The 14,517-nt window shown below is 38.5% G+C and overlaps 1 protein-coding gene across 1 annotated transcript in view; it reads right to left on the reverse strand.

Moving 5' to 3' along the window:
* LOC134203261 (uncharacterized) overlaps positions 1–14,517 on the reverse strand; it is a 113,569-nt gene that overhangs the window by 60,002 nt on the left and 39,050 nt on the right. Inside the window, 2 exon segments of the mRNA XM_062678135.1 lie at positions 9,812–10,081; positions 10,201–10,565. Coding sequence (XP_062534119.1) covers positions 9,812–10,081; positions 10,201–10,565 — 635 coding nt within the window.

Here is a 14,517-nt window from a genome sequence, read left to right on the forward strand (position 1 = left end):
CTAGAGTTGCTTCGAGATCCCTATGAAAATTCCTTTAGGAATTCAAAATTTGTTCAAAGACTGGTTTTCTCACTGTAAATTATTTCAAAAAAAAAAAAATTCCCGAAGGAAGTCCCAAAGGAAAATTCCCGAGGGTATTCCCGGGGGAATTCTTAACGTGGTTTTCAGAGAAATTCTTGTAGGAATTCCCGGAGGAATTTTCGAAGGAATTCCTCGAGGATTTTCTGGAGAAACTCCCGGAGGAATTTTTGGATGAATTCTAGAAGAATCTACAGAGGAGTTCCAGGAGATACTCACGGAGGATTTCCCTTAGAAATTCTTGAAGAAATGCTTGGAGGAATTCCTAGAACAATTCCCTGAGGAATTCCTAGAGGAATTTCCTGATAAATTCTTGGAGGATTCTCCGGAGAAATTCCTGGAAGAATTCCTGGAGAAATTCCCAGAAGATTCCCAGAGGAATTCCCAGAAGAGTTCTTGAAGAAATTCCTGGAGAAATTCCTAGAAGAATTCCCTGAGAAATTCCTAAAGGAACTCCCGAAGTAATTCTTGGATTATTTCCCGGAGAAAATTTTAGAGGAGTATTTGGAGGAATTACTGGAAGAATTCCCTAAGGAATTCTTGGAGAAGTTCTCGGAGAAATTCTCGGTGGTATTCTTGGAGGAATTCTCGGAAGAATTTTTGGAAGAGTTTTCGGAGGAATTCCTGGAAGAATTCCCGAAAGGGTTCTTTGGGGAATTACTGGAGAAAATCATAGGAAAATTCCCTGATGATTTCCCGAAGGAATTCTAGGAGGAGTTCTCGGAAGGTTTCCCGGAAGAATTATTGGAGGAATTTCCGGAGTCAGGCTTAAAGGAATTCTTGGAGGAATTCCCTGAGGAATTCATGGAGGAATTTTCGGTGGAATTCTTGGATAAATTCTCGGAAGAATTTTTGGAAGAGTTCTTGATAGAAATCGCGGAGAGATTCTTGGAGGAATTCCCGGAAGAGTTCTTGGGGGAATTCCCGGAAGAGTTCTTAGAGGAATTCGGGGATAAATTCCTAGAAGAATTCCCGGAGAAATTATTGGAGGATATCCCTGAGGAATTCTTGGAGGTGATCTTGGAGGAATTCTTGGAGGAATATCCGGAAATTTTTTTGGCAGAGTTCTTGTAAGAATTCCTGGAAGATTTCCTGGAGGAACTTCTGAAGAATGTTCCGGACTAATATCTGAAAAAAAACCGGAACATTTCTTCGAGGAATTCCCGGAGGAATTCTTTGAGTAATATCCAGAAGAACTCTACGAGGAATTTTCGGAAGAATTCTTAGAGGAATTCCCGGAATATTTTTCGGAGGAACATCCATAGGAGTTCTTGGAGGAATTTCTGGAGGAATTCTAGGAGGAATTGTCGGAAAAGCTCATGGAAGAATTCCCGAAAAAATTACTGGAAGACTTCCCGGAGAAATTTTTGGAGGAACTTCTAAGGAAATTTAGTGATGAACGGGTAAAAATCCCAGCATCAAGACGAAAGCTTCTCGACGCAATGAGAATAGGCCTTAAGACAGCGATCGCTCACGTTGTAGTCTCACTGCTAGGCATCACTCCCAGGACTCAGGACAGGAGGGATAGAGAGAGCACGTGCACAGTCATTTAGCACAAATCTGTACGGTCATAACCGACTGGAAATGTCATAACGTTCCTGCTGCCAGTCAGAGCAAAAGCCAGAGAGAACCCGTTTACGTGAACATTATGATCAGGGTTGTTAATCGATAAATTATCGTCGTTAATTTAACGCCATCTTCGATAACGATAACACTTTTACGATAATGCTTCGTTGACGATAAAATGAGCGTTGAATTAACGTTATCGTTATCGAGTATTCGTTGATTATCGATAATTATCGAGTTAACTGTAGCATGTACTACAGTTTGAAGTCCAAATATTCACAAGTTGGATTGGCAATATCTATTTTAAAAATATTGTATCGCCTTACAATATTCGAGAACGCCTTTAAATCCTGGAATTAAATTGGGATTCAAGGAGGACACCGAATTGACAAAAAACATTGTTTCGTTCAATCATTAAAGTTCTTACAGAGTCGCAGTTCTCCATAGTAAAGAATCTGAGAGCATTTTTAATATCTACTTATACTTATGTTTAATCTAGCATTATTAACAAAACTTCTGTTTTGAAGATCTGGAGCACCCAGTTTAACTAATATAATATATAAATATTTTATGAAACACAGTTTAGACCAAACTCCTTAGTCTAACCAAATCATAGGTGACGAGGTTAGTCCACCAATCTGTTGAGAGAATGTTCACTCGGTACTGGTGCTGCCTGGAATGCAGCACTACAGATCGCTGCATCAAATAAATTTCTAGTACTTGGATCCCAATATATTGCCGATGACATCTAAGCTGCATAGTGAAAAAAAAAACGCTAACCACCAACAGAGCACCTCACTTCTCATCGTTTCGTAGAGTAGCATGCATTAAGCAATAATTTTAGAGTGCCCCGTTTCAATCAAAATTAACTCTGATCAATCAGCTGCAAACAATTTGTTCCATTCTCGATTTCTGTCAAAATTTTACACCAACTTTATTCGCGTAATCTAGTAACCACATTATCGCAAAATTATCGAGTTAACTTACGTTAAGGTCACTCCTGACGGAATCCAAGATTAAAAGTGCTCGCGTTTTCGGGGGCAAACCACTCGATACGGAAGCAACGCACATCTGTCATTTTTATTATTTCACGGATGCTGCGACGCAGCAAAGCTAAATCAACAAAAATGACAGTTGTGCGCCGCCTCTAAAACGAGTGATGTGCCCCCGAAAACGCGAGCACTTTTAAACTTGGATTCCGTCAGGAGTGACCTTAAATTATCGAACTACGATAATAATTCAGTTGATTCATCGTTATCGTAGCAACCGATAACGTTGATCACAATCAACTTTATCGGCGATAACGATAAATTAACGAATCATAACCCTGATTATGATGTACGAGTGCAATTTATACGATTGAGAGTAGTTAAACCACCCGCTTTTTTTTTTGACTATTTGAGAAAATGGATTTAAAAAAATCCAGAATTATCCACCTAGCGGTGATGGAGCCTTTCTCTTGTGTTATAAAAACAGTGTTTTGGCCATAACGATCTGGTCAATTTTCAATAGGAAACAATGGGAAAGGACTTCGCGTCGAATGCAACTTGTTACGTTAAGGATAAGTGCCTTAAAAATTAGTGAGTTTTTGACCGGGTTTTGCGCACAGACATACACACACATACATACACAGACATCACCTCAATTCATCGTACTGAGTTCGGTCTCCAGGCCTGCTAAAAAAGGTTGTTTTTGGAGCGAACATATAGTCTTCACTTATACTTAGTATACGAGAAAGGCAAAAATAGGAACACGAAAAAGCACACGCTAGTGATACGTCGAACAAGTGCGAGTTTTGCCCGCGGTCGAGTAACCCGAATTTAAATAAATTATATTTATATCATATTATATTATATTTATATATTATTCTAATGAAACTGCCGTTCGAGAATTGATACCAGGGCACAGGCCGGAGTTTGATTCTAATGAGGCATGATGATCGCCAGCACTGTAATTTTAAAATTTTCAATAAATAACGAAATGTTATTTTACTTCACATTAATTGAGTTTACGAGTAATGTGATGTAAGGTTACTCGAATGAAGTGATAATAGTTGTTTGAATAATAGTAATAATCCATAAGTAAAATAAATAAATACGAGACGAACCAGCCTTGGGCTGAAAGTCTTGCTAATAAAGACAAAAAAAAACCCTCAATAGATAACGAACAACGATAAAATTAAATTTTCGGAAAAGGCTTAGAGGAATTCTTGGAGAAATTATTTGAAGATTTTTTGGAAGAGTTCTTGAAAGAAATCCCGGAAAATTCTAACAAGCCATGAAAACAAATTTATCAAACTTGGATACAAGCGCGAAAAAACAGAATCGGATTCTTGCTTTGTTCTCGGTCGTTTTGTGTTGGGGACCGCACAGCTGTGTGGAACAAGTTGAGATGCATCATCAGAACCAGTGCTCCCCGTGTTTGAAACTTTTTAAAGAAATTCGTCCTATCTGTTTAAGGATTAAGGATGTTCCGGATCTTCCAGGGGACCACCCAATAGACACAGTGGTCTGTATGTGGGTCAAAACATCACTTTCGTACAACCGTCTAAGACGAATTAAGTACTCTCCATTTAATTCCACCAGTTAATTTTCGTTATCTTTGCAGATACGTATTTCGACCACAACTGTCGAGTCAAGTACGAGACACTGAAGACGACCACACAGTTGTGGTCGAAATACGTATCTGCAAAGATAACGAAAATTAACTGGTGGAATTAAATGGAGAGTACTTAATTTGTCTTAGACGGTTGAATACATTCCACTAAAAGAGCTTTATATATTTTTCTGATCACTTTCGTACTCAGGGTTCGGCAAAAGTGGTTCTGAAAAGCGTCCATGGGCGTAGCCAGGATTTCGAGAAGGGAGGGGGCAACTTTTTTGGTCTTCTAAATCGTAGTTTTATAAAAACACATGAAACCAAATCCAAACCAAATCGAAACAATAATGATTAAAACAATAATGGATTTAAAAATGCGTGATTTATTGTTCATCAGATATTTTTAAATAAAGTGAGAAAAATATTAACGAACTTAGTATTCAGAAAGAATATAAAATCGGATATAACAATTATTATAAAAATCCTGCATTCTTCCATAAGTTTAAGAAAACTAGAACCATACATCTGAATTTCTAAACAAATCCTCTCTGAAATAATATTTATTATAAAATAGGCAGAAAAATCAATATGCAAGCTTTCTCCAGGAATTCCTTCGACAATTGCTCCTGGCATTCTATCCGAAATTCTATCAGGGATTCGTTAGGAATGCCTCCAGCCACTTCTTCGGCAGTGTCTTCAGGAATTCCACCATAAATTTTGCCGGGAATTGATCCGAAAATTCCACCATTATTTACTCCAAGAAAATCTTCACGAACTTCTTTATAAGTTCTGCAGAATTCCCTGCAATAATTCAAATAATTTCATGCTGTTTCCCATAATTTTTAAGAATAAGAATATTCCGTGGAAATTCCGCAGAATTGCCAGTAAACATTCCTGAGAATTTCACGAAAAATCTACGAATTTCTTGTGTAAATTCCATAAAATTTTCCGTGAATTATTTCGAATAATTTCTTGTGAAAATTTCAAAGAATTTCTCCAGGAATTCCATTTTATACAGAAATTATACCGAAAATGAAATCAACAATGGAATTTTCGGAGGAATTCCTAGATTAATCTGCAATGAAATCCTGAAAGAATTCCGGTGGAAGCTTCAAGATTTCCACTGGGAGATCCTCCAGAAGTTTCTCCGAAAATTCCTCCTGGAATTCTTCCAGGAGTTCCACCGGCATTTCCACCAAAAATTTCTCTAGGATTTCCTTTGAGAATTATTCCGGTAGTTCTATCGGCAGTTCCTCTGAAAATTCTTCCGGGAATTTCGGCAGAATTGGAAATTATTTAGGCTTCTTCAGGAATTTATATAGATTTTCCACCAGAAGCTACTCCGAGAATTTCTCTGCGAGCTCCTCAGGGAGTTCTCCGGGAGGTCCTCTGATGATGATGATGGTCCAGCTACAAACCCCAACAAAGGTTTTAGCTAGACGATATTTGTCAATAAGATGAATTCTCTTGTTTCCGAGAATGCTTCTGGTGTTTCCCCGGGGTTCCTTTGAAAATTCTCTCGGGAGTTTCTTCAGAAGTTCTTCCAGAAAATTCCTTCGAGAGTTACTCCGGGAATTCCACCAGCAATTTATCCGGGAGTTTCTCCGGAAATTCCTCCAGGAGACCCACCAGAAGCTATTCCAGGAAATTATTCAAGCTTTTTTCAGGAAATCATTTAGGCTTTCTTCAGAAATTAAGCTGGAAATTCCTCCCGAAGTTCTTCTGATAGTTTCTCTGGGAGCTCATCCGGGAGGTCCTCTAGGAATTCTTCTAGGAGTTCCTCCTGAAATTCCTCCGGGAGTTCTTACGGGATCTTCTCTGGCAGTTCCTTCGGGAATTCCTCCGGGAGATCCACCAGCGGTTTCTACGAGAATCCCTCCGGGAGTTTCACCGGCAGTTTCTCCGGGTGTTTCTCTGAAAAGGAGCTCCCGGAGGAATTCCCAGAGTAATTTCCGAAGGAACACCTAGGGGATTTTCTATAGGAATTTCCGGAGAAATTATGAAAGGAATTCTCGGAGGAACTGCCGGTGGAACTTCTGGAGGAATTTATTGAAGAACTACAGGAAGAATGTCCGGAGAAAATCCTGGGGGAACTCTCGTAAGGATTCTAGGATGAACTCCCAAAGAAACTTCCGTAAGAATTCCAGGAGGAACTCCTGGAAGTATTCTTAAAAGAACCTCCCGGAGGAATTCCCGTAAGAACGCCCAGAGTCTGGAGGAATTTGTAGATAAATGTTCAAAGAAATGCTAAATGAATTCCTGGAAGAAAGCCTGATTGAATTCCCGAAGGAACAACTGGTGGAAATTCAGAGGAACATCCGGTGGAAGACCCAAGAGGAACAGAAAAAATATTTGTGAAGGAACTTCCGAAATCCCATTTCCCGTGAAATTCCTGCCAAATATCGTCCAGGAATTCTTTGTGAAGTTCCCGGAAGTATTACCGGAGAATTCCTTGGAAAAACTCCTGGAAGAACTCCCGGAGGAACTCCCACAAGCACTTCCAAAGGAATTCCCACATGGAAGTCCTGAAATAAATCTTAGAGAAGTTCCTAAAGGAATTTCTGAAAAAAATATCTGAAGGAATTCTCAGAAAAATACCAGGAGGAATTAATGCAGAAATTCCCAGATGAAATCCTGAAACTATTCCCAGATGAATTGCTGAAGAAAATCCCTGCGGATTGTTCCGAAGAAATTTCTGGAAGAACTCTTGGCAGATATCCGAGTGAAATCCGGAAGGAATTCTAGTACACTTCCGCGGAAAATCTCCCGGAGAAATTCCTGAAGGAATTCCTGGAGAAGTACCTGAAGAAACTCCCGAAAAACACCTGTAAGAATTTCTGGAGAAATACTTGGACGAATTCCAGGAGAAATTCATGAAGATATTTCTAGAGGATTTCTTGAAGGATATTCTGAAGTAATTGCGAAAAAAAATTCCAGATTAAAATGCTAGATGATTTCGCTATTGAATGTTTGGAGGTATTCCGGGAAAATTTCCTGGAAGTAATCCCGGAGGAATTAAAGGAAGAGTTATGAGAGGAATGCCCGAAGAAGTTCATAGAAGAAATTCCGAATTTCTTATAGATTTTCGAGGGAAATTATGGAGCTAAATCGGAGGATTTCACTCATAAATTGTTAAAGAAACTTCTGGTAGAATTTTGGGAAGAAATTCCGTACGTATTCTTGACGGAATTCTCGAATGCATTCCTGAAGGAAATGCCGGATTCTTCCTGAAGAGAGAATAGCCGAAGAAATATCTAGAAGTAAATCTTGGAGAGAAGAAAAGAAATCTTCAAGAAATTTCCTCGTGAATTTCCTAAAAAAAATTAAGTGGGGGGTTTCTAGATAAGGAGGAATTACAATTACATGAGAAGGATTTTCGAACGATTTTCAGAGAAATTTGTGGATAACTTTCCGGAGGAATTCAGAAGTTCCCAGGGGAGCTTCTACAAGGATTTCATGGAGAATTTTTAAGCCCAAAATGTTTCTAGTTGTTTTGAACTTTCATATATTATGGATCCTGGATGCCCTAATAAGTTTTGGGAATCTTTTGAATTTGAACCAACTATTTCTGTATATGATTGGATCGTAAAGTGCACATTTTTGAGGGAATTAATTTCAGTACCCATTCAATCTTTCCACAATTTAGGGGGGGGGCGACGGCGATGTTGATGGTTCTGGAGACTGTTTTTATAAACAGCTCAGACAGCTTTGTAGAATTACCCGATGCTAAACCATTCTCGTAGTTAGTAGCGTAACAATAATATACCCAATAAAGCACTTTCACATACGACCGCATACCATTTATTCGAATCACTTCTCGATTTTCATTTTTTACTCAACGTGAATAAATAACTCCTTGTCGGAAGGATCTACATTATGATGCACATAAAAATATGGATTATGTTTTGATTTTTTTATTGGTTCCAATGACCGCATTGTTGTCCACATTCCCGCAACCGTTTATGGTTCCCACAGCTTATATTGGAACAATTGCAGAATCAACAAAAAATAACATTAAAACTTCGGTGAAAGTTTCATCAGAAACGCAATATCACACTCTGTTCACATTTCCGTTTGATAAGTTTCCAGCCCCAATAACATCACGCTGTCGCCACCGTATTTCGTCTCCTTTAGCCATAGCTTATAAACAAACCGTAGTTGTACGAGCGACGGAGTGTGACGTGACCAGTGGTTTGAATACGGAAGTTGTTATTAGTTTTATTTCGGCAGCAAAATTAAATCTCCATAATTGAATTATTTCTCTAAATAATGTAAATAAAAGGAATAAAATGTACATGAAAAATTGAAAAACGTCCATGAAAAACAAAAAAAAAAGAATTTTAAAACAATTGATCATAGCGAAACTTAAAATAAATTTACAACAAAAACATAAAAATGTTGAACAGTTCTGAAAAAAAATAAAAATTTTGAATTTAGATAGGATAAAAATGCAAACCAAATATTTAAAGCAACAAATACATACATATGTGGAGAAATACCTACAGGTTTATTACTTTTCATAAGATTTCGGGTAATTATTTCTATTTTTTTAAATATTATATTTTTTTGATAAATATTTTTTTATGTTCCATGCAGCGTTTCGATTTTAGTCAATTTGTTTCATCTGTTTATTCCGGCTCATCGCGCTTCGTAGCAACCATCATGTCTTCGCCCCGCTTTCCCCTACAAGTTCAAAACCAAGAGAACTTTTCCGTCGATGCAGGATGAATACTGTACAGAGGCCGATGGCTGAGCAGTGCATTTTGATACCCGGAAAATTTGCATTTCATTTAACTAAAGTGTACTGAACTGTGATTACAACGCTCATTTACTACATTTTTCATCTCAGTACCAACTATAGAACAAAAAATGGAAGCAATGCATTGATATTTGAAACATATGAAACCATATGCATCGAGTTTCCAGGCACGATGAACAGTAATCCCGTTCATATGGCCTACGATGGTGATCAAAATAGCCGATTCAGATTACGCCATTTATTTTAATAGTTATCATGTTAAATATGAGAAAGAAAATTGAACGTATGGAAATTGGCATCAAGTTACTCTTTATCATGTTATTTATTATCATAAACGGCGTAATCTGAATAGGCTATAAGATTATTCGTAATTACTAAAATAGCCAATTATACAAAATCTCCAAAATCAACATTTTAAATTATTCGACGCGATGTTTAGTTATTGTTGATACATGTAAGAATATCAACCTACTGTTTTCTAAAAATGAGAAACACAAATAAATTTGCAATTATTTGAACAGAATTGAATCGTTCATGATTTTCCAAATAAATAGTTTTCTTGACAATACAATTCTTTTTTCAATGTTTATGGTTTGAAGTTTCCATATATCATAGAAATCATTAGAATTTTAGAAAGGAAAATTGAAATGGCATAGTAAAAGCTCAGAAGGCAATTCTTCTATCAAAGCAAAAGCAATCCATTTTCACCCAGCTTTCGTTGAATAATTCCCCTCCGTGACCATTGCTGCGGTTTGCTCCGACGCGACGCTTTACAAACTGTTGAGTGCGCGCAAAAATTTGTTTACATACCTGAAAGGAAACTTTTTCCCATCAGCATCGGTTCCGGGTCCGTTTTGGTTCTCGCTGGCGGCAACAACGGCGAACGGCAGCAACAGCGAGGGGCAGCCACTCTCACGGGTTTGCTCGCCGTGCCGCAATGTGCTGCTATTGATATTGCTGCTGGCACCGTTGTTCCCGTTTCCGTTGCCAGCGACCGTTTCGAGACCACGCGAGAGCTTAAGCATTTCCTCCCCGAACTGGTGCAGCGCGGTCATGGTTGATGGCGTGGGCTCCGGAATGCTGGGCATGGGGTGGAAAGATAACAGAAAAAAAAAACATTCAATTAAACGTACATGTCCGCGACATTAGTTAGCAGTGATAACCGTTATAACAAATTGAATATAGATGGGCTCATTTACCTGGACTCCAGCAACCAGAGATCGTGATTGTCCAGCGTCGAAAGCTCGGTGTCGGTCGACGCGGCTGAGTGAGCATGGTTGGGCGTTGAGGGGAGGCTTAGTTTAATAATTCGCTTCCAGGTATTCCGCCGGTCGAAGGCAGGGACCTGGCCGAGCCACCCGCTCGACCAACTACCGGTGGCATTGGCTACGGCCCCGGCAGCACCACACAGGTTCTGACTTTGCTGAGCCAACAAGCGAACCGTCAGTGTGTAGGTAATCAGCATCACGCACAGCGGGATGTAGAAGCAGACAATCGACCCGACGAGCTTGTACACCGGATCCGGGATCTGGCAGGTGCCTTCCACCAGCACCGAAGCATGATTCTGTGTAATAACAACAATAATATATTATTGGAATGTGGCTAGTCTCCGCAGAGGAGGGCTATTTCGGAGCATGAACGTGTTATCCCATGTCGAACAGATGTTTGAAACCACATCAAACTCATGAAATCCACGCAAATTTGTATAAGTTGGGACCAATATGCGAGAGCAGTGCTGATATTTTCAAGGATAATGTGGCTATTTCCCGAAAGTACATTCCATACTAATAAAGGTACATATGTATAATATTTGGTAATCCGTATGATGACAGAGTGTGGTTTCGTTCTCGAAAGCGTTGTACATCAAAATCTACCTTCATTGAGGACGATGGTAGAATAGTCACCCCTAATCAGATCAAAACTTCTGTGGTTGCGATATCTTCATCCACAAAACCAAACATGCTTCACAAATCCTTCAGAATGTTATATTTAAGCCGTTTACCGCTCAGTCAGGCAGCGAAGGTATCAAAACAAGACATCAAACGGAACTGAGCTTCAAAGATGCGCTTCAAAGATTTCGAGCAAAGTGAGTGACTTCCTGTGACTTCCACGTGATATAAAGTTTGTTTCTGTCGCAAAACAGCGATAGTTGTTTGACGTAGGATTTCTTTTATCGACAAGAGTGAAATGCCAAAGCTAAATTTAAACCATTAATCCTTATGCGGCCGACAGGGTACCCGTGTTTCTTTTTCAACTTCAAGTGGTGATATTTCAATGTCTTTTTATATTCCGTGTATAGTAGAAAATCGAAAATTTGATTTCAATAAAATGAAATATCTGCAGTTATCAGACGTCGCAACTCATTTCTGATTAGTGCGCATGATAGTATTGTCGGGCCGGCACCAAACCGGACCGCGCGATTGAGCACTCGCGCTGCGACGTGAGTCGCGACAATTTGAAATATTTCATTAGTAGTGCGCATCATGCACGCATGGATGTACTATCATGCGCACTAATCAGAAATGAGTTGCGACGTCTGATAACTGCAGATATTTCATTTTATTGAAATCAAATTTTCGATTTTCTACTATACACGGAATACATCCATGCGTGCATGATGCGCACTACTAATGAAATATTTCAAATTGTCGCGACTCACGTCGCAGCGCGAGTGCTCAATCGCGCGGTCCGGTTTGGTGCCGGCCCGACAATAACTGGAAGCTGAAACTCGGTGACATCTAAGAACTCCACACTGAAAATAATCTGAACGTCTATTTAATGTTCTTGTTCACGTGAATCGAACGTGTTTTCTTAATTACTGATTTCACTAGCAATCCACGTTGGAATAATAGGAAACTTTGTTGGATTACTACCTCTAGATAAAACTGCCAATATAACGTGTTTTGAACATCATTTTCAACTAGAACAGAATAGGAAAGTATTTATATGGCGTCAAGCAGAATGCACTCAAATATACTTAAGTAGATTGAAAAAAAAAGATTTGTTTTGGTTTTTGCGTAGTTTAATTCCCTTTTTTTGCGTAGCTAAAAAATTAAAAACGCGTTGCTACAATAAAAAGTGCTTCCGGTGGATAAAGAGAAAAGGTAAGTTATAATCAAGTATTTTCAAAGAAATTGGTTCCAATTACAATTGAATTCGCAGGTGCTCCATTCTCGATTGCCAAATTTGTAATTATGAAGGATCATTATGTGCCTGCAGCAGCCCCGGGGAATACAATTATACATTGCAAATGGGAACCAAACCTTTACTTGTTTTCAGTGTCATAGAACCATTTGTGATCCGGAAACAATATCTAAATTTAATGCCTAACGCCACCGTAGAGAAACCATGTTTCAATACCATTTAGGAACAAATTTTCAGGCGAACCATAAGCGATATAAAAAAATGCTATCTCAGTAATCAGCTTCTTAATTTTAATTTATGACAGTTTAACAATCATTATTTGAATGTTGAAATTGAAAACAAATATTTTCGATAAGGGCACAATGAATAGATGTGGAAAACACATTAAATTGCCGAAGATTTCCACAAACGAATCATTGTAATTCAATGTGTTTTACACGTGTATTCATAATGCAAACCAAGTCTATTGAGCGTTACATTTTTTGACATTTGAGGCTGGTTTTACACGTTATTTCGACATGTATGTAAATTAGTGAGAATTCATGTGTGAAACCATTAATACGGATCTGTAGAATTTTTTTTTATGCATAAGTGTAGCATCTGTGAGAAAATCGCGTTGATACAGTGAGGAGGGACGTGAGGAGGGGCATCAGATTTTTTTTCCACGTGGATGGCCGACATTCCCATAAATTGATATTTTCATAACTTTAACAATTTTCAACCAATTTAGACCGTTTTGGAAACAGAAACTCATATACTTTTTGTCCACTGACAAGGTTACAGGTTACAGCCTTTATTTAGAGTTATAAAAGGCTTACGAGTCTACACGCGTAACCAAAGGACTATCAACCGGTTTCAAATATGTTATATACTCAATGCGCTTCTTAGAGTAGTCGGTGTTCACAGTATATATTCTGGGTCTCCAAAAAAACCTTTGGAGTGAGGCCTCAGTCAGCCAAACAATCCCTGAAATAGGATCTTAAGGTCTGCTTGCGTAACCAAAGGTCTATCGTCCAAATTCAAAAACGGTATTCGTTCACAGTATATGTTCCGCTTCATCCAATAAATCTCTGAAGTAAGGCCTTAAGGTCTACACGCGTAACCAAAAGTTTATCGACTTGTTTCAAAAGTGGTACATGCTCTTTGTGATCCTTCAAATAGAACGTCAACACTGCAAAAGTTCTGTGCTATCCAAGAAATCTCTCAGATAAAGCCTGTCCACGTTAAATATCGGACACCCATCTTCCAACGCGATTTTTAAAAATAATTACAAATCACTGAGATGATCAATTTACATGGCAGCTGAATCTCTTCGCTTTATGTGACATTTCCAGCATATTTTAGTTGTCGTCTAAATTGATAAAATTGCAATAAATCATTTGGGCATTATCTAAGTGTCCGAAATATAACGTGGACAGGCCTTAAGTCTTCAATCATAAAAGAAATCCTTAGAGAAAGGCCTTAGGGTGTAGACGCGTAACCAAAGGACTTGTTCCAAAAGTGCCACATGTTCTTTGTGTGCTAAGAATAGAATGTAATGGCAACATATGCTCTACGTTATACAAAAAAAATGTGGTCCTTGGAATATATGTGATCACAACAAACAGAACATATTATTCAAGAAATCTCTGGAGTAAGATCTGAGTATACAAGAAATCCCTGGAGTAACGCCTTGTGGTCTGCTTGCGTTTCACAAGGTCTATCGTCCTAATTTAAATACGGTACATGCTCTTTGGGGTACTTAGCATGGAATGCGTCCACATGATATGTTCCGGATCATCTTAAAAAACTCCGGATCATCCTTAAAGTCTACATGCTTAACCAGAAGTCTATCGACTTGTTTCAAATGCCTTTTCTAGTCCTTAGAATGGAATGTGATCACTAAATATGTTCTGCATTATCCAAGAAATCTCAAAAGTAAGGCTTAGAGTCTACACGCGTAGCCAAAGGTTTGTTGACCAGGTTGAAAAGTAACACATGCTCTTTGTGGTCCTTAGAATAGAATGTGAATTTCCGGAGACGAGCCAGCCTAGGGCTGAAAGTAGAAACACAAAAAAAAAAACCCAGATTAATCCACCTAGCGGTGTTAGTGCCTTTCTCGAGTGAAATAAAAGATAAAATGTATTAAGGAAAGTCTGAAATAGCAGAGTGAGGTGGATGAGCCTGTTATTCATATCTAATTAAACTTAATTTAAGAATCCCCGTCGAACGTAGCTTGTTGCGAAAAAATCTGATGAGTATACGTGCTAAAAGCTATTTGTACTATACATATTTGAAATAAGTATTTCGACCATAACTTATGAAGTTTTCAGTATAACGCTGTTAAACACATTTTAAAAGCATTTTAAAAAAATACTTCCTATCTTCACCCA

Source organism: Armigeres subalbatus, unplaced genomic scaffold, assembly GCF_024139115.2.
Source record: "Armigeres subalbatus isolate Guangzhou_Male unplaced genomic scaffold, GZ_Asu_2 Contig1728, whole genome shotgun sequence".
NCBI lineage: Eukaryota > Metazoa > Arthropoda > Insecta > Diptera > Culicidae > Armigeres > Armigeres subalbatus.